The 23,933-nt window shown below is 32.4% G+C and overlaps 3 protein-coding genes across 5 annotated transcripts; 2 read left to right on the top strand and 1 right to left on the bottom strand.

Moving 5' to 3' along the window:
• The first annotated feature begins 1,691 nt into the window (after positions 1–1,691).
• Positions 1,692–5,579, top strand: LOC108457122 (CASP-like protein 5B2). The gene is made up of 3 exons (XM_017755981.2): positions 1,692–3,136; positions 4,415–4,547; positions 5,076–5,579. The coding sequence occupies exons 1-3, from the start codon at positions 3,006–3,008 to the stop codon at positions 5,274–5,276; spliced, it is 465 nt and encodes a 154-aa protein (XP_017611470.1). The 5' UTR covers positions 1,692–3,005; the 3' UTR covers positions 5,277–5,579.
• Positions 5,580–5,943: 364 nt separating this feature from the next.
• On the bottom strand, positions 5,944–8,234 carry LOC108457120 (wall-associated receptor kinase-like 20). The gene is made up of 3 exons (XM_053018934.1): positions 7,461–8,234; positions 7,225–7,287; positions 5,944–7,140 (listed from the first exon to the last, which is right to left on the bottom strand). Exons 1-3 carry the CDS (start codon positions 8,227–8,229, stop codon positions 6,065–6,067), a joined length of 1,908 nt encoding a protein of 635 aa, XP_052874894.1. The 5' UTR covers positions 8,230–8,234; the 3' UTR covers positions 5,944–6,064.
• A 10,608-nt stretch (positions 8,235–18,842) lies between these two features.
• On the top strand, positions 18,843–23,929 carry LOC108456872 (transcription factor EMB1444-like). Of its 3 annotated transcripts, XM_017755601.2 has the most exons (11): positions 18,843–19,136; positions 19,314–19,685; positions 20,044–20,247; positions 20,571–20,664; positions 20,768–20,809; positions 21,004–21,063; positions 21,496–22,611; positions 22,705–22,806; positions 23,055–23,201; positions 23,314–23,439; positions 23,532–23,929. In XM_017755601.2, the coding sequence occupies exons 2-11, from the start codon at positions 19,588–19,590 to the stop codon at positions 23,625–23,627; spliced, it is 2,085 nt and encodes a 694-aa protein (XP_017611090.1). In that variant the 5' UTR covers positions 18,843–19,136; positions 19,314–19,587; the 3' UTR covers positions 23,628–23,929. The 3 variants fall into 3 exon arrangements, with proteins under 3 accessions (XP_017611090.1, XP_017611091.1, XP_052874699.1); XM_017755602.2 differs by lacking the exon at positions 20,044–20,247 and having other exon boundaries at positions 18,843–19,685; XM_053018739.1 differs by lacking the exons at positions 18,843–19,136; positions 19,314–19,685; positions 20,044–20,247 and adding an exon at positions 20,319–20,489.
• Positions 23,930–23,933: the final 4 nt, after the last annotated feature.

Genomic DNA, 23,933 nt, shown 5'->3' on the forward strand with positions numbered 1-23,933 from the left:
TTAACACATTTTAATTGGTTTGCAATGACGTAATTTATTTTATTTTTTTATATAAGGATAAACTGTTGACTTAAAATATAACAGTTAAAATTGAATAAACAATATCAATATAAAGTTTTAACTATTAAATATTAAATCCAATACAATTATGCAAAACAAGAAGTTGACTTTGGGAATTTTATAGTTATTATAATTAGCTTAATATTAATTATTATAATTTTTACACATAATTCAATACAATTATGCTAAATAAGAAGTTGAATTAGGAATTTAGTATTTAATTTTTAACTATTAATTCTTGTACAAAGCATGATCAACAACACATAAACAGATATACTTCGAAAGTATGTTTGTAAATTTAATATTTATAAATATTATTGTTAAGAATTGAATGTAAAAGTAAAAATCAATTTACCATAATTAATTTTGTTCTTCTTTTAAATATTTTGGCTATGACATTGTTGAGTGTTTTTGAGTATGTCATTCAAATAGATTAAATTCTATATTTATATGATACGGTTACTGTTTATGGATGGGACGTCGTATGTAGGTTCCTATGTATATCAACACATACCCTATTTTAGGGTTAACACATATTTCCTAAAGATGAGTTCGCTTCGTGTATTCGAGAATGAAGGAACAATCAGTTGTATACAACTATATCACTCCTTAACACGTGGCCAGGTATATGTGACAATCTAAAGTAAAAAGCGTACATGACAAGCTTCTCTCTTGGTGATATCTCACATCGCGAGGTGACAAGTTTGTAACTATTCCTTGAACTAGGTAGGGGACAAGTTGTTATGGTACTCGTCATTATCGACCCGCTACCTGATTAAGTCCTAATCCGTAGTGTATATGGTTCGCACTTGAGTTTGCACCTGAGGTGTTCATTTTGAACAGAAATGTAGGTTTGAAATTTGAAGTCAACCATCCCTTAATCGAGTGAAAAAAAAAGCATTGTATTATAGACATGAAAATTTATGTTTGATTCCAAGCAACTTTTATTCCTCTTCCCCAATTATTAAAAAGGTTTGAAATTTAGAATCTACTAAATTTATTTATATATCAAATAGTTTTATTATTAAATAAACAAAAATCTACTTTGTAAGAATCAATTGAAATAACAAGAGAGTTAGTGGTGGAAATGAGGTAATAACTTTTATTTTTACATTTAATAGATTAATACTCTGGACCAAAATAAAATAAGTTTAATTTAATCTTTTATTATCTTTTAACTTTCCAACCTCAGATCTTATCATGAGAATTATTTTGCCTTATGATAAAGTAATTCTCAAAGGAAGTTAGATTCAAAAAAAAAAGGTTTTTTGACATATCAAACATTTGAATTAATTTTTAATTGATTAAATTACGAGAAAATTATCATTTTCCATAAATAGTTGATTATCTACTTATGGAAAAATTTTCATTATTGTTTCTTTTATAAATTATAAAATGTGCTTAAAATCAATTGATTTAATTTTTGAAATATGTATGAAACAAGCTTAGATTTCAGTTTTGATTTTAATTTTATAAAGGTATAACGATATATTTGGGTCTTGTACTTTATCAAATATTCCAATGTGGTCCTCTGCCTCATCTTTGTGCCCCTCCAAAATTAAGGTGACACGTGTAACACACCAAAATTTGGCATTTAACATAGTTTCATGTTGAGTTGACGCTAGTAACATCCCTTCAGTAGTTCAATTCTTGTTGCAGAGTAAAAGAAACGTAATAAAAATGAGTAAAGAAGAGCAAAAGACGAATATTATGGCGTAGACAATAATTTGATTCATCAATCTCCATTTTCTCAAGAAGGGTGGGAAAAATAATAAGTTATGGGGTTGAACTTTTCTTCTGTTCTTAATTGCATCCTATTTAGTATTGGGTTATTAGGACCATTTATGTCAAGCTTCAGATGATTTTCTTTACTTGTTTGTCAGAAATTTCAAATTTTAACATTGATTATGGATGTATGCACCTTGATCAAAATCATTATTAGCTTAATTTCAATTATTTTAAGAAAAAATAAATTATTATGTTCTAGATGTTTTATAGATATACTCTTGTAATATCTTAGCTTTACAATTTGTGTTTTGTATTCTTTAATCAAATAGAACTTAAGTCTAAACTACAGATTTCGTCCTCTGGATTTCAACTATGAATTTTGCGGATCTTATTCAATCTGTTAATATCGTCCGTATTGATTCTCATCGTTTGTTTCTCACAGAGCATCCGACCAATTATAAGTTTATGGTGGCTTCTTTAGATTTGTAGAAGAAGCTTTTGACATCATAATAGTTTTGATCCCTTACAATTGATTGAAATCTCTGCATTAGTTTTTTAAACATAAAAGCGCAGACGATTTATTTCACAAACTGCTCAAGGCATTAATTAGTTTTTGGTTTCTTCAACTTTCTGGCAAGCAATTTGAGATTTGGTAATTAATACTTTCTTTTGCATGGTGGTCGAGTCGAGGGTGTAGGCATAAAATGGTGTTTAAATCGAACAAGAAATTTACCAATTTTTCTTTACATCAGAACATAGTCTCTTAACTGACTCTAATCCATTTGTCTATAAAATAAATGAAAAGAAAAGGAGGCATCCACGGAGTATATATACTTGGACTCACTCTCATCAACTCAACCCAACTGAAAAAGTAAAGCATTCTCTCTCTCTCTTTTCCTTCCAAAACCATCAATTTTGATCTGCTAAGCTCATCTTAATTTTCTGGCTATTTCTTAAATCCTATGCTTTTAGTTTTCAGTTGGGAAGGTCCAAACTCCCAAGTCTTCAAATCCCCATTTCCATATTTGTTATTATTATTTTTTGCCTTAAAATATGGAACCAAAAAGAAGCTGATTTGGAACTGGATTTGGGGTTGTCATTAATGGAAGAAACGGTTTAAGATTCTAGGGTTTCTCTTCTCTTCTATTTCCTGTGAAAGGAGGGCCCTTTGATTTTCGGGGATAGTGGGTGCCCTGCCCTTAGCTTGAAGGAACAAGATGAAGGTGTTTATAGGAAGTCCAGGAACGGTGAGTGGGTTAATGCTAAGGATATATCAATGTGCATTTGCTGCTGCTTCCATTGCAGTCATGGTCTCTGCCTCTGATTTCTCTTCCTACACCGCTTTCTGGTACTTTCTGTTTTTACCTTTTTCTTACTTTCGATTCTGCTCTCAAATTTTACGTTTTTAGATTCAACGGGGCTTTTTTCCTTTTGTTTTTCCTTGTTTCGGTTTATGTGGAAAATTTAATCTTCTTTTTATTTTTTGCCATTATATCAGTATTCCGAGGTTTGATGATCAACATAATTTTAGGTGAAATTATGTGTTTGAATCGGATTACTTATCAGCTTGGGAGCATAATTTTATTAGGTAAAAACTATGGGTGAAAGATAATTACCTTAGCTGATTTGTAGACTTGTGGATTATTACCTCTTTGAATGTTGGTGCAAATTTTTTTCTAGTGCTAATATTTAAAGGAATCCTGCAGCTGTTTTTGCTACTCTGGGTGTTCTGGTTTCTATTTATTGGATGTTGTTTAGTTTCTAGATTTGAAATCTGGGTATGTTCAGTTTTTAAGTTAGATCAATTTTGGACCCTAGTATTTATGCTTTCTGTTTCTTATGTCAGCTGAGAAGCTTTGAGTATTGACCTTGGAGGGTATCATTCCAAATTCCAGTTTTGTGTTTTTGTTAAAAATGGAGATGAATGACAATTTGCTACCTTCAATTTTACAGTTTGCTTGCATGAATGTTTAGCCTACCTATTCTTCTGAAATTTTATTTTAAGCTGAATAAGAAGATGTAACAATGGTGTCTGGGGAAATAATAGAAAGTTGGTTGTTTCAAGTGTACTTTTGTTCTTAATAGCAAATTTTGTTTCAAACTGAGTGATTATGTTGGGGTTAACAGCACAGAAGGAAAAATGAACTGATCTCTATGGAACTTTTCTTCTACTATACATAATGCAGTGATGATGGTTTACAATATAGTGACAGCCTTTAACACAGCCGTTCATTTGTGTTAATGACATTTGAGACAGAAATATAATATAGGTTTGAATGAACTTGAGTGAATAGTTGACTAAAAGTATGTAATCTCTTTATGAGTATTCTGTTTTTCATGTCTGATCCTTCAAATATGCAAGTCCGTTGGAACTTGTTCTTGTTCATTTTTGAAGTCTCACGAAGTGTGGGTTTCTGTTGTGAAAATGTTGAAAACAGCTGTTTTGACATGTAAAATAGCATTTAAGCTTATCTTGTGTGGAATCTTATAGTTCTATATATTCCTGTGAAAGGGGGGAAATGTTTAGGTTTGATGGGGTGGAAAGGATGGTTAAAGTAGAGAAGAAATGCACTGCAATAATTGTTATTTTGTGCAGTTTTGATATTCTTTATGTTCTCTGTTTCAGCTATTTGATTGCATCTATGGGGCTTCAACTGCTATGGAGCTTTGGTCTTGCATGTCTCGATGTTTATGCTTTGAGGAGAAAGAGAGATCTTCAGAATCCAGTTCTAGTGAGCCTATTTGTTGTAGGTGATTGGGTATGCAGCTTTTCTCTAAGAACCCCCTCTAAGCTCCGTTAGTCCATAAATGGATGTATGAACATTGATGTGAATTGCCTGCTATAGTGCTATTTGGTATTTGCCAATTTTCGAATTAGTTATCCCTTATTTTCCCCATATTAGTGTTATTGTTATTATTATTATTATTTCATGTTCAGGCTGTTTATGATTCCATAAATGGTTTACATAACTCTTTAGACCTCTTCTTATTCTATCAAATACAGCCTTTCTGTTTCCTGTATTGCTTGTTTCTATGGCGACCTGTATCCATTTTGTGATTGACAATGAAGTGACATCTTACATGGATGCAGGACCAGCGTCTTCATAATCTGTTTATGAACTCTAATGCATTTTGCTTTAATTTTTTAAGAATGGTGCTAGCAATTGTTATATCAGTCTTCAAAATTCAATCTTCTCAGTTTTCTATTGGTATTTCCTACATGCACCTTAATTTTTGCGCATCATTTTTTTTTCTTGATACTTGTCTAACCCTTCTTGAATATGCAGGTTACAGCTATGTTATCACTGGCAGCTGCATGTTCGTCGGCAGGGGTTATAGTCCTGTATGCAAGAGACTTGGACTTCTGCAGGGTTCAAACTCGTCTCCCATGCAATCAATTTGAAATATCGATAATTTTGGCGTTCATCACATGGGTTTTGGTCGCAATGTCATCTCATGTCATGTTCTGGATCTTAGCCTCTTTCTAAAGGATTCGAGGGTTCCCATGCTCGTAACATATGCCCACATAATAGCATCTCGTATTTGACATGTAAATGCTTCTTTTTCTTTTGCTTCCCATTTCTTGGTTTTTGACAATTTTGGAGCATTGGAGTAGTTTTGCCTCTGCAAATTAAGGATTTTTGTTTTAGTATTCAATTTCAATTAAATCTTACCTGTTCTCAACTTAACTTCCAATCATTAACAAACAATCTTGTCAAACTCCTGTGGATGGATCCCTTGTCATTGTCGGTTGCGTCTTTTGCGATATTAAATAAGGTCTTGAATTGAAAGGCGTGTGAACTTGCTCTTTCTTACATCTTCCAACAGACATCACATTTTGCCTGGTGTTTTATACTGGCATGTCTGATCAAGATATATGCACTGAGATTCGTCTATGTATGCTTGAAAAATATGAAGTTGGTGGTCTATATAAATTTCAGATTTCATCTGAGAAATCTTACTATTTTCCAGGGCCCGTTGATCATCCCAAAGAAATCCTGGATCAAGCTTGATTTCTTGAATACCTATGGATTTGAAATCATTAACATGCTCTTTGAAATCTCTCGGTTTAATGACTACATGTGGTTTACTGCTTAAACATGTATGGTATCTTGCTGCTGTAGTCCTTAATGCAGTGAAATTTTGGGGATTGAACCAGAATCTTCATGTTGTGCAAAATATGATTGAAACTGCATGTTTTACTTTTAAGGATAAGTTAGAAAATCAACTCTGGGTTACTTTAACAATTGATTGCGGGTGCTAGCTATTATGGCATTTACTTCTCTGAAACCTCACCAGCAACAAGGCTGATAATGTATTCAATCTCATCGGCGACTTCCTTCATGGAAGGTCGGTGTTGTCTCTTGTCATCCAAGCATGATGCTGCTAATAGCCCCAATGCTTTAATGGTTTCGAGTTCTAACTTTTTAGCTCCTTCTTTGATTACTGGATCTACAACATCCATCAGTTTCTCTTCATTCATTATATTTTTCATGTAAACCACCAAACTCACGTTCTCATCTTCTCTGTTAAAATCTATGGCCTTCTTTGAAGTCAAGAGCTCAAGAAGAACAACCCCGAAGCTATAAACGTCACTTTTATCAGTAAGCTGAAAACTACGGTAATATTCTGGGTCAAGATATCCGACAGTTCCTTGGGCCGAGGTATAAATATGACTATCACCGCCTTCTGTTCTTTCAACCAGCCGAGACAGACCGAAATCGGAAATTTTAGCATCAAGCTTTTCATCAAGTAAAATGTTGCTTGATTTCACATCACGATGGTAAATGGGTGGAACTGCTGCTGAGTGGAGATAAGCAAGGCCTTCTGCAGTCTGGTGAGCAATGCGAAGGCGATGTCGCCATGTGAGGGGAGCATATTTTCCGGAAATATGGCAATGGAGGTGATCAAACAAGGTCCCATTGGGGATGAACTCGTAAACCATGAGAGGCTGCTCAAGCTCAACACAACAGCCTAGGAGTCTTACCAGGCACCTATGGTTCACCTGGCAAAGTATTCGGACCTCATTGAGGACTTGATCAGTTCCTTTGGTGTTCCCAACCTTTGCACGTTTGATTGCTGTTACAGTTCCGTCATCAAGAATGCCCCTGAAGACCTCACCGAAACCTCCAGATCCTACAAGGTTCGACGCAGAGAAGTTATTGGTCGCTTTCTTTATTTCTTTGCCAGTGAAAACCCTGGCTGATTTGCCATTGTTTCTGGCATTTAACATCTCTTCCCTTTCCTTGATCAGATTCTTCTGCGTTTCTTTCTTTATGCGCCGGTGTTGCTTGTAAACTATAATTCCGATCATTATAGCAAGTGAAAGTCCTCCCAGTACAGCCGTTATACCTGAAAAGAAATTAAAAAAAACGTACAGTCACCATCACAATCACTACTTGGCAGGCATACATCAAATAAGAGGTCGGCACATACCACCAATGAGCACTATCTGCTTCTTTTGTTTTTTGCAGCGTTTCCCTGGTCGGCATTTCGTACCTAAATGAATAGAAGACAGTATCTTAATGCTTATGGCCGCATGGAATAGTAAGTACTGTTCTTTAGCCATTTTTGCCGGTTTCAAGAGCTGAAACTTTTGCTGTTTTGCTATAATTTTCTATAATCAACTTGGTTTTTTTCACAATCAAAGGAAAACGGTTACTTACTTCGACATAATCCGTTGACAGGATCCCAGGTAAATCCTTTGTTGCACAAGCACCTGGTTGTTCCAACATTTGCTGGATCGGCTAAGCACTTGGAATGAAACAAGTTCTTGCAATCCATAGGTGCCTTGCAAGCCGGTTCTAGTGGCAATGCCCACTCGATCTCTAAACCAGGTTGAGGCCATTTCTTTGGAGGATTTACAGTGTCAAAGTTCACGAAGCTCTGATAGGCTAGACAACCTCTATCATGAATTCTCACCACATATGCGGTTTGTGAACCGCCAGTCTTGAACACACAACAGATAGGACTCCTCATGCATGCCGCTGCATTATCCTTTATATAGTAATGACATATGCTTGTTGATGTACAATTTATGGGTGCTTGCAAGTGAAACATTGCGTCGGTACAGTTCAGCAACAAAATGGTGTTACTGCTAGTGATGTTGAAAGGGAGATTATCATCAAGCTGGATTCCTTGTGTGCTGATATCACTCGAAATGCAACTATTACCCAAAAGATTTGGGGGCCGGAGAACTATCCGCTGAGTCATGGGGTTGATGGATATGATCATGTAAGATCCCTTTAGAGCATCAAACCATAGTGCCCCTGCAGTGCACCGAATCTTGTAGGCTTGATCTCCACAATTAGGTCCCGTGCTGAGAGGGTAAGGTACTGGATTGCGGCCACAATTACCACAACGCACTAAGGCAGTTGCACACCCTGCAATTGAAAGCAGTACTACCATAAAGATCAACATTGAGAATACATATTTCTCCATTGTAGGAAAGGTTGGTGGAACTTGCAGCTGAGGACTCAAAGGATCTATTTCAAGTATTTGGTTACTCAGGATTCTAGAAGGAAAATATTTGCCAGATTACTTGTACATACCAATGCGAAACTGTGTGATAGTAAATGAAGAAATTCTAGTTAACGTGGTTCAAAGGATATGTTGGCAATTTACCTAGGCTTAGTGTAGTTTGATGTAGAAAACTAGTTTAGGTTTCTTAAATACAGATCAGATTTTCTCGGGAAGATATGTGGGTTCACTGCATAGAAATCATATGTTAATGCTTCCAAGTTCCACCCCATGGTTATGATTATACTTTCCTTAGATCTTGGGCTCCCCATATCTCTATGAAATTACTTACCTTCGAAATGGTTAATTTAAGGCAGTTTACAAGTAACTAAAAATATACAAATTCCACACTGCTCAAGGTGAACATAGTTTCTCTCGAGGATAATGAAGAAGTGCATTCGACTCCTAAGCTTCGTTATATGAACCAACTGGGCTAAATCCCAAATTTGGTTTTCTCAACCATTTCCTAATCAGCATAACACGAATAGGTTCAGAACCAATGGCACATCTATTGGCAGGCCAAATATGAATCTTATTTCATTTTTTACTAGATTTTAACTAATCCTATACCGAAGAAACAAATATTAAATAGCTAGAAATTATATCATTCGTTGTCCATGATATTGAGTTTCCCATTCCCTCGGGTGAAACAAAAAGAATCTGGCATGCTGATATGCATCATTTGTACCATGCATGAATTTGTTCCAATGACCTGTGGGAATCTCAAGATCCAAGAGAAGCAGAATTTCCATTTAATATCCCATAACACAGTGTTCCCTAATCCACCTTTGCAAGTGTGTTTTCCCAGACAATTTTCGTTGTTTCAACTTACATTTGTCTCCTTTGCATTGGAAGCTAATGTGTTTACAATACTAATAAGCTTCCTATCATATTGAAAAGCGCGAAGATCCCTCCGATTTTCGTTTCCATTGGAAACAAGCCATTAATAACTTTTTTGCCATAACCCCCCCCCCCCATGGCACAAAATTTAATGGTTGATAAAACAACCGGTAGATGCATCTTTTTTATATTATTTGAGAAGGGCTTCCAGTATCAAAATCCATATTTAGATTAATACCACAACAGAGACTGCGATTTTGTAAGAATCAACTATTTTTCAAATGACAAATCGTGACAAATAGAGCTTTGGGTCCCGAATACGGACAATTATTTCGTGGCAAACGTGGCCTATAACAATCTTGCATCAACAGTAGAAACCAACATTCAGAACAACAGGAAAAAGATACTTGTTCATTATTGACATCGACCTTGGGTAAAGGACTTCCCTTCCTTTCCTTGTCTTTCAAGTATATAATCAAAATTCCTTTTTAGGTCTAATGATTGCAATTTTTAAGAGTGATAACGTTCTTCCATCTCGGAACATGACATTCAAATGCAATTTTTTTTCTACAGTTACTAAAGGATGTTATGTTACTAGAATAATTTGATTAGAGAAGGGATAATTTTATTTTTAACTTAGTTTGATTCTAAATTGTTGTTTTTTATGATCAAGATATTATTCATGTTCGTTTTAGTATACATGAAAACTAATCTTTTCAAAGCCATGTTTGCCAGCTTCGATGAACTAGGCAGACAGCTCCGTTTATGAACATCTTGACTGGAAAACTGGTGAGGTGAAACTCCCATAAGGCTGATGAAAGAAAACTCTACTTTGATGACCATTCAGATGGTTTCCATGGAAAAAGAAAGACCCAAATGAAGTAGACACCAAACTTTTATGAATTAATGGCTCATTTTCGTTCATCCAACAATCTGGTAATAGAGATGGCGACCCTTTTTCCTTTTCCCTGGAAATATTAAGCACGCGTGCTCAAAGTGTCCTGTATTAATGGAAATTGCATAGATGATGCAGAGCAATCTTCTGTTTAACTTAAAGTGAAGGATTTCATGGATTTCAATGCCAAAGCAGGGGTGGTGTTGCTCGCATGGTCCCAAAAGGAATATGCAGCATACAGGGAACCTTTATGTAAAGAATAAAGATGTTTTGCTGCAAAAGCTCAACGGTGGAGAAATATGGTAAAAAAGTGACAAGATGCAAGTTATAACAGTTGTGAATTATTATGTTGGCAGTACTACTTAACATAAAGCCCCAAGCCAAGGGCTAGGGCTGGCTGGTAGCTACCCCTCATTTGCTCACCAATGGCTACAATATATGGATTTTATAATACGTTTGATCAAGATTTAATTTCAAGCTGATATAATGTTCTCTCAACAGAGAGCACGGTTTCCAATGGACAGTCTCTGAGTGCTACTTGAACCAATATGAAATCAGCATTTCAGCAGAGAACTTCGTTTTCCATTGCAGGTTTCGAGGGAGCCGTGTATGGCCAAAGCTCGTCGTGTCCATTCGGGAAAGTGAAAGTGGGCCTCAAAAATCCATGAGGAAGCATAGTGAATTTGCTTTTAGTCCCAGTTCAATGTTTTTTTTTTTCTTTGCTCTATTTGCCTTAATTTTCACTCCACAACATCCTTTTTCCTAATCTTACTTTTAGGGCCCCTCCTCCTCACAACTGGTCCCTGGTTTTCCCCAAACAGAGACCTTGATTCTTCACTTTTTTGCTTTTATTTTCCCCTCTTTTGAGGATTCAATTCTTCCCGGCAATGATCGGTTTGTTTTTACAAAAGGGGGCTTCGATTAAGTTTCATGCATATCGAAATGATGGGTTGCTGCCAGCAATGAGTGTGATGCCTAGATCTTTTGCTTCAAGTTATCATTGTTAATAATTGGTTACAAGTACAAGACAAAACAAAACAAAAACCTTGTGCTAAAATTTGCACTAACTTCGGTTTTCTTTATAATCATGGCCGACTCTCGGACATAAACATCTATTTTGTTCGTCTCTTGTTCATTCTCTACCAATGCTCCTCACTTCAATAAGTATTGCAGGTTTCTTAAATGCCAAGGCACAGTGATAGACAGAATCTTTTTCCGTTTTTAGAATTTCTTTCTCAATAGAATAGTAATAATTAAACTCACTAAATAAATTTGTTGATACATTAGATCAATGAATGTAGAGATAAAGGGGGAGATAATTCTAATCCAGAAGTAGAGAAGAAGAAAGTCTCCCCTCCGGAATGTCTGTTGCCTTTTATTATATAGTGATGAACTTTAAGTCGAGCTGTAAATATATGACTTTTTACTGAGTGTCGTATAAAAGTAGCAAGTTAACCTAACAAGTTTGATAATATAATCACTAGATAAAATTTTGGAAATAATAAAATTTAATTTAATGAATCTAAATATATGAGATAAATATTAAAATTATATATGAACTTTGGTTCACATGAATATTAATTTTATGCGATTTTATATATAAAATTTTAATTTAATTTAATTTTCATAAATTACTAACAAAATTATCAAATTAACACTATTTTTACGTTGATATATTATATATACAAATAATTATATTAGTTTGATATGAAAAATAAATGTTTATACTTATTTCTTTAAATGTTACAATTAAATCAGAATTAAATTTCAGAACCATAATTTAAATTTCATATATATAATTACACTAATTTAAAATTTATATATCAAATTACATATTAAACCTATATCATATATATATATATATATATATATATGATATTTCTCCCTAAATATAATTAAAATAGAATACAGGACCGGAACCCGAAAAGAAAATAGAATACAGGAGCAATTTAAGTAGGAGTTCTTTTCTTTTTAACTTCAACCTCGTAAACTAGTTATTCAATTAAAACCAAACACGTGTTACTTGGCACTGATCTGTTGCCTGCCGCCATCCCAACACCATTCGCTGCCCTTTATTTTGTCGGCCCGACTTTTATCTTTTTATATTGCCTTAAACGCACAATTCGACGATTGAATTATATATTTTTTAGTTTACTATTTTTTTTTTACAAATTGATATTTAAAATTGTATTTCACTAATCAGTTCTAAGATCAAATTTAACCCACATCCTAAACCAAATTTACAATTAAACCCAACACAATGATCATCACGAAGGTGGGCCTACTTTAAGCTTGGATTTATTTGTAAAAACCCTCTACTTTAATAGAAATAAACAAAAATATATGTAAAAACTCTATTTGGATAATTTTTGAAGAATGATAGTCTTTCAATATTAATATAGCTCTTTGTACTCTTAATAATGTGAACCACCATTACAAGTCCTTTTTTTTTTTTTGTAACAAATTGATATTATCCATGTTAATTAAGCAGAAAGTTATGGTTCAACTAGTTGAGAACATCCCAAAAGCACAAGTCAATGAGTTGGATCAGTACTATAACCAGCTTGAGCAAAAGGAGGATGAATATGATGAAAAGCATTACTATGACTAAGAACAATATTACCCAAAACAATAAGAAGTAGGACAGTCGGAGCACTGAAACTTCAACCAGAATGGCCAGCTTCATAAGCTTATCGGTGTGGTTCATGGTCTTTCACAAGAATAAGGGCCTTAAATGGGTGTTGCCCCCTAGCCACATGGTTTGCACATGAAAATCATTGTTGTTAGGATACCTAGTCTCCAGCGATCAAACCTTTCTAGAGAAGAAGCATTAGAATAGTAGATTACTTGGGTTTATTATATGTATAGCCAAACATAGAGAGTTGAGTTGAAGTTTGGTGGTGCATTTGTTTAATTATTTTTTGTCAACATTTCCGGAAAAGTTGGAATATATAGAAACATGATTTTTTAGACTATTAAAATATATCTTCACTATATTTTTGCAAACTGTTTCGATAATAAGAAAAGAAAAGAAAAGCATAAATTGAAGTGGTTGTTACTTTTCTTTCAACTAAAATTATTATAATGACTTCTTATTGATTATTATTAACGTCACGATCATGTTTTACTTTTTTTAAGTTTTATAATTTTGCTGAGGTATGGAAATTATGTATGTCGGCGTTACTTTATTATTTTTAGAAAGTCAACTTAACTTATATAACCCAAAATTTTATTTTAAATATTTCTCTCATTAAAAATATTTGGGTCACCATTTGGTTGTAAAATTAAGATTGCTAAGCATATTACCAGGCGAAGCCAGAATAAATTGTTAGAGGAATTTATCTTAATTTTTATAATTTTTATCTTTATAATTTTAAATAATTAAATCAATTTTATAATTTTATGAATCAAAATGTAATTTTATCTTTACTAATTTAAAATTTTTAAAAATTTTAAAGGCCAAAAGAGTAAATTTATATTTTTGGGGGGGCCAGGGCCCATGCCAACCCCCCTGGCTTCGCCCCTGCATATTACTCTGTATGTTAACTTTTTAGGTTTTGTTGATTTAGTTCAAATGAAATTTTATTTTGTTTGGTTGACTTTTGTAAAATTCTTCTACCAATTGATATTGATATAGATAGGAGTATAATCGCTTCAAAACTCATATTTTCTTATATTGATAATAATACCTATACCATTCAAGATATGACTCAACCAAACTTAGTAATGTAATTTTGAACCTTATATTATTGTAAAAGCATAATAATATATTTAGTCCTTAATATTTACATATTTTATCATTTTATTTTTTTATTTTTAACGACTATTAACTTTCCAATACTTTCAATATTGAAAGCATTTTTATTTTACTCTTTCAATACTTCAAACATCATTGCTTTTAATATTAAAAATAAATGGAATCCACCATTAATTATTTTACAAAATCAGTTAAAAAGCACTTTTATAAAATAAAATAAAAAGATTATTTATTTTAGATCACCACTATTAATAAAATATTTTAATTAATTTTTATAAATCAATTTTTTAAAAACGTTTTCTATTTTACATAATCACTTTTAGTAAACATTTTATTTTATTTCTATAAAGTTTTTTTCAATAACATAATTCAAAATTATTTGTAAATTAATAATATATTAAATATTATTTTAATATTAAAAAAAACAGTTTAAGACGAACCTTTTAAGATAGTTGATAACCATTCAACATAATTAACAGCCAACATGATAGAAGCATGGTTTAAGACAAGCCTTTAAAAATAATTAATAACCAAAAATCATCAAAATGAAAAATTCGGAAACTAAGTATATGTTAAGTTTACTTTTCTTAGACCGGAACCAGGTAAAAGTTTTTAATCTTCAATCACACCGTTAATGGAATAATTAAATACTGACGTGTAAGATTCAATTTTTAACATTAGAAATTGATGGAATTTTTAACCAAAAAAATCAGTTTGTTCTTTTGATTTAACGGAGAGAAATTAATTTACCTTATTTTTTAGTACAATGAGCAAAATATAATCCAATTTTTAGTACTTATGATATAAAAAGATAAAAATATTTTTAAAATAATATAATTTACTTTGTAAAATAATGTGATTTTAATTATTATCTAATTAAAACAGTACTTATTTAACTCGTGATGTCAACTTAATTAGAGGTTAGTAGAATAGATTTGAACAAATAATATTAGATTAGGTTAGTAATTTTGCCATCTAAGAATAAATAGTCAACTTTGTCGGTCCAATCCAATCAAAGTCTTTAACAGCAACATTATTAGCGAGACCAAATTTTCTGAATTCAGTATTCCCATCATTTTCTCTACATTGCTTGACTTAGCAAAGCATGATGAATCATACTGATGAGGCTATGCTTATATTTTGAATTGCATGTACTTTTGAATTAATTTAACAGTAATTTTTTTATTTGTCGTGTTTGTTTTTACGTATGATACAGTTTTTAAAAATATTTCTAAAAATACTAAATTTTATAAAAAATATATTTTCTAATATTTGGATTATTCTCTAAATTACTTTCCATTATTTTTTATTTTAAAAATTATTTTTTGATTTTTATTTCATGATGAAACAAATATATCATAACTTATATTTGTTACAAAATATTATGAAATATTTTTCTTTAACAATAGAAATTTATTTTATAATAAAATAATATCTTATATATATACTTAATAACAATCAATATATAATTAAAACTTAAATTGAAGTTTGATATGAAAGTGGATAATGACACATTGAAATTGAAAAGGATAAATTAAATTAAATAGTATTTAAACAAATACTCATATTTATATTATTAAAATATTCATTTATTTTATAATATAAAAATTAATTGTAAGAAAATTAGTCACTACTATCGAAGGTGGATACAGAGGGTTCCAACAAAAAATCATTACTATGTATTTATAAATTGTAATATATACTTTTATTCAAAATTGATATAATATTTTTCAATAAAATATTAAGAATTTTACTTATTGTAATATTAAATATTTTTCAAACAATAAAATATATTAATTACATTAATAATTTATTATATAATTAAATATAAATATGTATGTTTATAATATTTGAAATTAATATTTTAGTATTTCTAATTATTTTAAAAATTAAAATTAAATTTTATTATTAATATAATAGATTTTGATTTTATTAAATTAATTTTTATATAAAACCAAATTAGTCGTGATCGGAATATGACTTGTGTTGTTAAAAAGGAAGTCATTTAAAAAAGAACACAAGACTTATTCTCCATTGACAAATAAATTTCATGGAATAAATATAATTATAAAATATAAAATATATGTTTCGTAAGTATTTTTTAAATATATATATCTCTTTAATTTTAGGATTAAATATAAAATTTATATTTAAACTTGTCCACTTCTTTTGAATTGATACTTAATATTTTTTTTATTTTAGATTGATACTCAAACTTTTTTCCATCAACTAATTTAGCACTTAAGTATGAGGGCGTTAAATTTTTGCTGACTTAACAGTGTTGGTCACTCGAGTACTACTAAGTGTCACTCTATTTGGCTTGAAAAGTTGTCTCCCTTAAATTATTTTCCATTTCATTTTATATTTTAAAAAAACCTTTCATTTATTTTTTCCTTTAAAATTTCCTTCCCCCATCCCCTTTTTCTACTTCTTTGGCTGTTGCAACTTTTTTTTGTTCGTTTTTTCCTTTTACCATCTCTACTTGACTTCTTCGTCTTCTACCTCTCTTTTATTTGTTTCGGTTTTTTTTTTTCTTTCACCAATTGTTTTGTTTTCTATCTCTTTATGTTATTTGTTCATAACACATATATTCAACGAAGAAAACAATCGAAAATGTCTTCTTCAACAAAACCCAAAATATTAACTTCACAAACCATTAAAACACCCATAAATCCATTAAAAAAATCCAGAAAATTAACATCACAAACAAAACCCATCAATCCTAAAAAATCAAATTGAATTCATGTATATTTTTGTCAATCCTAATTTAACTTCGGTGTAAGAAAGGTATTGGATTTTGCAATTTGCAATGACTTTATCTACCCAAAGCAGCAAAAAAAAAAAAAAAGGTGATGATGAGGCTAACAAGGAAGCATCAACGAACACCAAGAACGACAAGATTTCTATTGATATGCATTGTCATCGATCTTTTATTGTCGATATTTTACGGGCTTCATCTTCTCGTTTCAAGCTTTCATCACTTTTGATTTCGAATAATTTGTTCCTCCATTAATCTGATTTTCCCGCTACATTTTCGTTCCAGTTCAATGACCCAAGGTGAAAAAACATTTTTTTATTGTTTCGGTGGTGGAAAAAACCCAAGATGGTTCCTGCTCTTGTTCCTCGTTTAGATGGTGCTGATATTTAGATTAAGAATCCTCAACTTAACGGTCAAGTTTCATGCTGATTCAAAAGTTAACCGGTACCAAACGTCGATGACAATATCAGAGTGCAACTGTGGTGCATGTTGGCGGCGAATAGGGTTGGAAAAGAGAAGAGGAGAATAAAAAAAAAAATTGAAAAAAAATGAAAATGGGAAAGAATAGAAGAAGAGGGAAAAGGAAAAAAATGGGGAAGTAAAATAGAAAATGGACTATAATATCATCGTGATGTTACTATGCTACGTGTCACAATCCTATTTTCTCATATGTTTCAGACTCAAAGACGTTAATATTTTATTTTTAAGGGCGGAAATACTATTATTACATTTTTTATTATATTAAATTTAATAATATATGTGCTAATATTTTATTTTTTTCGATGAATTTTTTGACATAACGTTAAAAATTATCTATAATCCCTTTCCAATTCATTAATAAGAGTATAATGCACTTTAACGTATTTAAATTTACGTCTTATTGTATTAGTAACAATATACATGTCAATTAAATTAAAACTCAATCAGATTGATCAATGAAACCGATTAAATTCATTTATGAATCAAATTATTTATTAAAAAATCGAGCTAAAATATAGTTTAATAATTTAATTTAGGTAAATTTTATTTAAAATACTAAATTAATGACAATAATATACACATTTACTAAAGACATTGGAAAACAGAATATTAGCTAAGGAGTTGGCATTACTTATACGACACAGTCAGGAAAAAGAAAACAAACTGAAATAAAATAAAGAAAATAGAGAACATACCATACCATCTTTTACAATATAAAATAAATTTGCTGAAATATCAACACTTCTTTTTGTATTATTAAATTCATTGAACCCTAATCTATAACACTTCATAATTTTCTTTTTGAAATATATGGAGAGTTCAAGTGACATTATTGAAGTAAAAACTTTTAATTATTATTATTATTATTATTATTATTATTATTATTAAATGAAGACATTGGAAGTTGCTGTTTTGAATATGACATTCATATATGTGCATAATATATATTATTTGTTTTGCTGATTCTAAAATAAATATTTTATTAATTAAGCTTAAATTCTCAGTTTTTATTATTATAAAAAATTGCAACTTGGAGTTCGTAAAAGAAAAAATAGTTTGTGGGTCAGCAGATGCACTAACGAGTTATATATATATAAAAAAATGTAGTTAGTGGGTCAGGAAATGCACTAAAGAGTTATAAAATCTGACTTTGGGCGAGTTTGAAATCCGTTTTATTTATTTTTTGGGTTAATTTCACTGAATGTTCTTATATTTTCTTTTAAATTTCAAATTAGGCTTTAAATTTTAAATTATTTTAATTGAGTCTTTAAAAGTTAGTATTGTGTCAATTACCACATTTCATTATCCTTGCAGTGAATTTAGGGTTAAATGTCTAGGTTATATATAATAAAAAATAAGTATAATGATAAATTTAGTTTTCATTATTTATATATGTATTTTTAATTTGATTCTTCTTACTAATTTAGTTTTCAAATTTACATCATTAACCTTAAAAAAATTAAATTGTTATTTTAATAAAAATACTTAGTAAAATATTATATTTTTAAACATAACAATCCACGTGAAGAGATATTTAATCAACCATATCAACATGAAAAATACAAGATTATAATATGAATTATTACTTTAATATTATTAAAATTTTAATATTTTAATCGATATTTTTACGAAAAACGACTATACTTTTGGTTAAAATTAATTTTAACTTTTAAATATAAGGAAAAATTAGTAAGAAATGGTAACATGATGTGACATTATAACAAAATAAATAATATAAATAAAATTTAAAAAGTTAATTTTTGACCTATTAAATCTATACACGTGTTTAAATTAAAAATGATTTGAAGTTGAGGGCGGAGACATAATTTGAACCCAACCGATGCAATTAACCCTTATCTATTTAAAAATGTGTTCATAAAGAGACCGGTCACCGGTGGCGCGAACAGCGAGTCGGCTATTCCTATATATAAAATGCCGAACTTTAAAGTCATTTCGGAACTATAGAGTGCGGTGCCGTGAAAAGCCACTCTCTCTCTCTCTCCTTTGTTTCTATAGTTTTTGATTAAGACCTGCCTGAAGCAAAGATAATGGAATCCAACGAATTTGAGCATCTCTTTTTCCTTTGATCCATCACAAAGGTCCCCCTTTTTCTTCGTTTCTGAATACCCAAATCTCTCAACTTTGTTTTAGCTTCCAACTTTAAGTTTTCAAGCTCCATTTTTTGCTTAAAAAGTTAGGATTTTTAATGGACTGTTCATTTGAAATTGCAAAAACGGGGATATGTTTGGCGTTTTATGTTGTTTAATTGTTTGCAGTGAGAGTAACCTCTTGTTCCTTTGGTGAGAACAGAAAAAAAAAAAAAAAAGGTGGTGTGTCTGTTCTTTAAAAGCCAAGATGAGGTTTTTGCTGCTTTGTTCAACGGGGCCACCGATCAAACGAAGGGCAGGATTGAGAATAAAACAGGCGGGTCGAGGGTCATACCGAGGAAGCTAGAGGAAGGTTAAAATTGAGTTTAGTGTGAGTATTTGGTTTTAGAGTGTAACAGAAATCTGTGGTTTTTTCTTTTAGTTGAATATAAGTTGAAGAAAAATGGCGAATACTGCTTTAAGGCAGTTGTTGAAGAGTTTTTGCACTAATTCACTTTGGAAATATGCTGTGCTTTGGAGGCTCAGGCACCGAAGCCCCATGTAAGTTTCTCTTTTGAATAGTTATAAGCGATCACGTAGTGCTAATCTTTTGTTAAACCTGAAATTCAATTTGTTTCCATGTCTTGGTGTTGGTTGGGTGGCTTTATTTTCTTTGAAGTACTACTAGTTTTAGGCATAAACTGCTCTTATTAGTACAATTTTTAATGCAAATGATCTCTTTCATAGTTCTTATGCCAATTCTGGATTTGTTTTCTTTTTCTTTTTCTTTTTAATATGGCAAAAGCATTCATTTAGAATGTTGTCATGAATCTAGTTTTTGTTAAATTAACCCCCCCCCCCCTTCAAATAAAATTCCCCATGCATTATATGTGGGGTTAACTTTGTGTGTTGATTGCAGGGTTTTGACCTGGGAAGATGGGTATTGTGTTTATCCAATACCAAGAAAATCTGTGGAAAGTATCTCAACTGATGTTTATAGTAACAGTGAGAATATCCCATCACACTTTGAAATGAGCATCCGTGATGGCTGTTTTGGAGAAGGATACCCAATTGGCCTGTTGGTGGATCATATGTCGCATCTTAAATATGCATGGGGGGAGGGGTAAAATGTTGCTCTCTACTTTAGTGTCCCAAGTAGTATTCTGTTCTTGTGATACAATAATATTCTTGTTTTTCATTCGGTCTATTAAAAGTACCCTCAATAATGGCCCTTCCTGACAGGAAGTTTTAGTGTTAAGTTCAGGAAATTTATCATGCTGGCTTTCATGCTACCCTTATCCTAGATTTATGGTTTTGCACATCACCATCTGCCTGCACCTCTCTGTCTCTGTTGCTTGGGAAGATGTAGCATGCCAAACTGTACAATTGCAAGGTGGTTCTTTAGTGATTAAAACTACTATTGATTTCTGATCTCTATACTTACAGGTTTGTTGGTAAAGTAGCATATACGGGGAAGCATTGTTGGGTTTCCTATGATGATATTTTCGCTGGCAAAGCTAACTCGAAGTTAGTTCCCGAGGTAAATTTCTTTTAAAGATATATGATGCATTTAAGATGGTTGAGTTCTGCTAATGATGGATAACATATACTTGAACTTACCGGTGTTATTTTTCAATTGTTAGTATCCGGCGGAATGGTTACTTCAGTTTGCATCAGGAATCAAGGTAATAGAATCCTGGACTGCACTTTACTAGCTACTCTAGATCCATATTTTAGCTACTCTAGATACATGCTTCTGTTTGCACACTGGTACACTTGTTTGGATGTGTTAATTGGTGTTGGTTTGATGGTGAAGTTAATACCCCATTGTATACCTTTAAAATGGATATGATGTTGATAATTTGTGATGCTCCTGCAGACAATAGTGCTCGTACCTGTGCTTCCACATGGAGTTCTGCAGCTTGGTTCATTGGAGATGGTGTGTACTTTTTTCACAATTTGTCTTATTGGCTGTAATAATATCCTGTGTCTCTGTCAGTTGTAGACTCGTAGACGTAGTCACCTAAACCATGTAAGAGCACCAGGATGGTTTCTAGCTCATGATTTCCTAAAGTGTGGTATTGAGACCCATGTGAACAGCCAGTGCATTAATTGATGGTGCCCAGATAGGAGATTAACTTATTTTCCCTGCCACAATCACTATTAGACAGTCTGTATGCTGCTACATATTAGATTCTTGCTCTCTCTCTATTTTTTTTTTTTTTTACATGTCTTTGACTTCATGTGAGTGTGGTTGTTTATGGAGAAGTTGGTGGTTGATTGCATTAATGTAAGCGGTGCTCTTGTTGTATGTGTAAATATATGTATGTATATCATATATTCTTCAGTTTGTTTCTTTGTACACCAACAGGTAGCTGAAGATTTGTCTATTCTTTCATGCATCAAAGATAGATTTGCCTGCAAGAACATTCACACCCAGTTGATATCATCAGAAATATCAAGTCCTTTCGAGAAGTTAGAAGCGTCTTCAAGTGCATTGATGGGCCCACTGAACTCTAAAGATTCAAATGCTGTTAACAGTGTTGAATCAAATAAGCTTTTAGCTTTAGATCATATTGTGCCACTGTTAAGTATTCAGAATGAATTCAAGGTGCCTGGAATAATTCCCTCTGAGATTTTAGAAAGTGAGAGTGAGAATAGGATTAGTGTGCCACTAGTTAGCCTTAGTGAATTACCGTCACCACTAAGCCAATCTGTAAGTGTTGATCAGCTTGCAGTAGGGGAGAGTGAACTGTTTGGTTTCTATTGCCTTAAGGAGGAATTGCAAGCTTATCCTGAATGTAATGCTTACAGAGTGGGAGAGTGCGGAGAAATCTTAGATGAAGTTATGAATCCTTACCCTGCTGGATACTTTCTTGAACCACCTGATATTGATGATGTCGATTTCCTTAAGTTTCCCAATGAATGTGAATTGCAGAAAGAACTAGGAGCAGCTTTTGAAAGACAGAGCTATGAGTATTTGTGGGAGTCATCTTTTTTGAGTGAGGATGTATTTAGAGATCACGTTGATGGCATTGAGCCTTCATTGTCTGTAAGAGGAGGTGATGCAGAGTATCTGTTGCAAGCTGTGGTGGGCCATGTATATGATGGTTCTATTGATATTCCTAATAGATCTACTCATCTCATGGCATCTACTGGACAGCTTCCTGAATCTTTTCGACCTCAAAGTGTAAAGAGTGATTCAACTCCATCGAGCAGACTTACATCTGCTTCTGTTGGTGGGGCCAAAAGTAATGCTAGTTCTAAAATATTGACTTCTTTCAAGAGTACAGTAAGCATGTTAACTGATGCTGAGAATCTTAGAAAAGATGGCTATTACACACAATCTAGAAAAGGAAAAAAGCAGTCCAGCGTCAGCAGAAAAAGGGCCAGACCTGGTGATAACCCAAGGCCAAGGCCAAGGGATAGGCAGATGATCCAGGATCGGCTTAAGGAGCTTCGAGAACTTGTTCCAAATGGTGCTAAGGTCAGTATCCCGCTTCTGTTTCTAATATGTCAGTTTCCATCTATATTTTTTGTACTTGTCAAATTAATCAACATACTTTTCTGACAAATTCAGTATAGCATTGATGCTCTCTTGGACCAAACTGTTAAACACATGCTGTATTTGAGGAGTGTTACCAACCAAGCTGAGAAATTGAGGCAGTGGGTGCATCGTGAGGTATGTGAAATCCATGTTAGTAAGATTTAAATGTAACGGTTGCATCCTAAAATTTGAAAATATTAACCTTTGCCTATTCCCTCTCCAAATATATATTTTTTACCCTCATTTTCAATGGAAGTCCTACTCTTAGATTTTTTCTTTGAGTTCAAGAGCCCTGGAGTAAATGTGAAAATTTGCCGTGTAGTTCGTAGCATGAATTCATCATTTTGTGAAGTTAAAAGGAAATAGGTATTTCAAATTCACAGGTATCTGATCTCAAGAATACAAGGTCATCTCAAACCAAAGATGGTTACCAAACTGGAACAAGCTGGGCTTTTGAGATTGGAGATGAACGAAAAGTATGCCCCATCGTTGTGGAAGATCTTCCATATCCAGGACATTTGCTCATAGAGGTTGGATCTTCGTGGCATACACAATGAAAATTTTTAAAAAGAAAGAACTTGAATGTTCATACATATTGGTTTATCAAACAAATCACTAATTTCGCTACTACATCCACTGCAGATGCTTTGTAATGAGCATAGTATGTTTCTTGAGATTGCTCAGGTGATTAGAAGCTTTAACTTAACAATCTTGAAGGGTGTTACGGAGAGCTGTTCAAACAATACATGGGCTCATTTCATTGTGGAGGTATCACTCATATAAGATAGCTTTTATGCGTTCTGCAATAGTATTTGTGCTTATAATGTCACATTTTTTGAGACAATTTAAATTTCATGCAGACTTCTAGTGGCTTTCACAGACTGGATATTTTCTGGCCTTTGATGAACCTTTTACAGCGTCAAAGAAACCCTGTTTCAAGCAAGATTGAACGATGAAAACCTATTAATCTGTGTACTGTAGGAATGTTGCTAGCGATTGTATCAGTCAGACCGGGCTGCTTGCATGCATGCAAGCAAGGGTACAGTTGAACATTTGTGCGACGTGGCTGTTGGCTTGGTGGATAATCAACCCAAGCCCTTGTTCAGAGCTTAAGTTGATCTCTAGAATGTGAATTATTATTGTTGTTTCACGAATCTACTCCGATTTCTCCTTTTTTTTTTTTTTGCTAAGACTCAAATTCGTGCTTTGTTGAAACAAGAAATTATAATCTTGAGTTGAAGGTATTGGAAGTTGACAACCAT

Source organism: Gossypium arboreum, chromosome 9 (genome assembly GCF_025698485.1).
Source record: "Gossypium arboreum isolate Shixiya-1 chromosome 9, ASM2569848v2, whole genome shotgun sequence".
NCBI classification, from domain to species: domain Eukaryota; kingdom Viridiplantae; phylum Streptophyta; class Magnoliopsida; order Malvales; family Malvaceae; genus Gossypium; species Gossypium arboreum.

Bases quoted from the DNA above. Each gene is read 5' to 3' on its own strand.
- LOC108456872 (XM_017755601.2), top strand. From the start codon at position 19,588: ATGGCGAATACTGCTTTAAGGCAGTTGTTGAAGAGTTTTTGCACTAAT. The intron at 20,810-21,003 runs GTAATAGAATCC...ATGCTCCTGCAG, and splicing joins AGTTTGCATCAGGAATCAAG to ACAATAGTGCTCGTACCTGT. The intron at 23,202-23,313 runs GTTGGATCTTCG...CATCCACTGCAG, and splicing joins CAGGACATTTGCTCATAGAG to ATGCTTTGTAATGAGCATAG.
- LOC108457122 (XM_017755981.2), top strand. From the start codon at position 3,006: ATGAAGGTGTTTATAGGAAGTCCAGGAACGGTGAGTGGGTTAATGCTA. The intron at 3,137-4,414 runs GTACTTTCTGTT...TCTCTGTTTCAG, and splicing joins TCTTCCTACACCGCTTTCTG to CTATTTGATTGCATCTATGG. The intron at 4,548-5,075 runs GTATGCAGCTTT...TTGAATATGCAG, and splicing joins TATTTGTTGTAGGTGATTGG to GTTACAGCTATGTTATCACT.
- LOC108457120 (XM_053018934.1), bottom strand. From the start codon at position 8,229: ATGGAGAAATATGTATTCTCAATGTTGATCTTTATGGTAGTACTGCTT. The intron at 7,288-7,460 runs GTCGAAGTAAGT...CTATTCATTTAG, and splicing joins GGATCCTGTCAACGGATTAT to GTACGAAATGCCGACCAGGG. The intron at 7,141-7,224 runs GTATGTGCCGAC...ATTTCTTTTCAG, and splicing joins GCAGATAGTGCTCATTGGTG to GTATAACGGCTGTACTGGGA.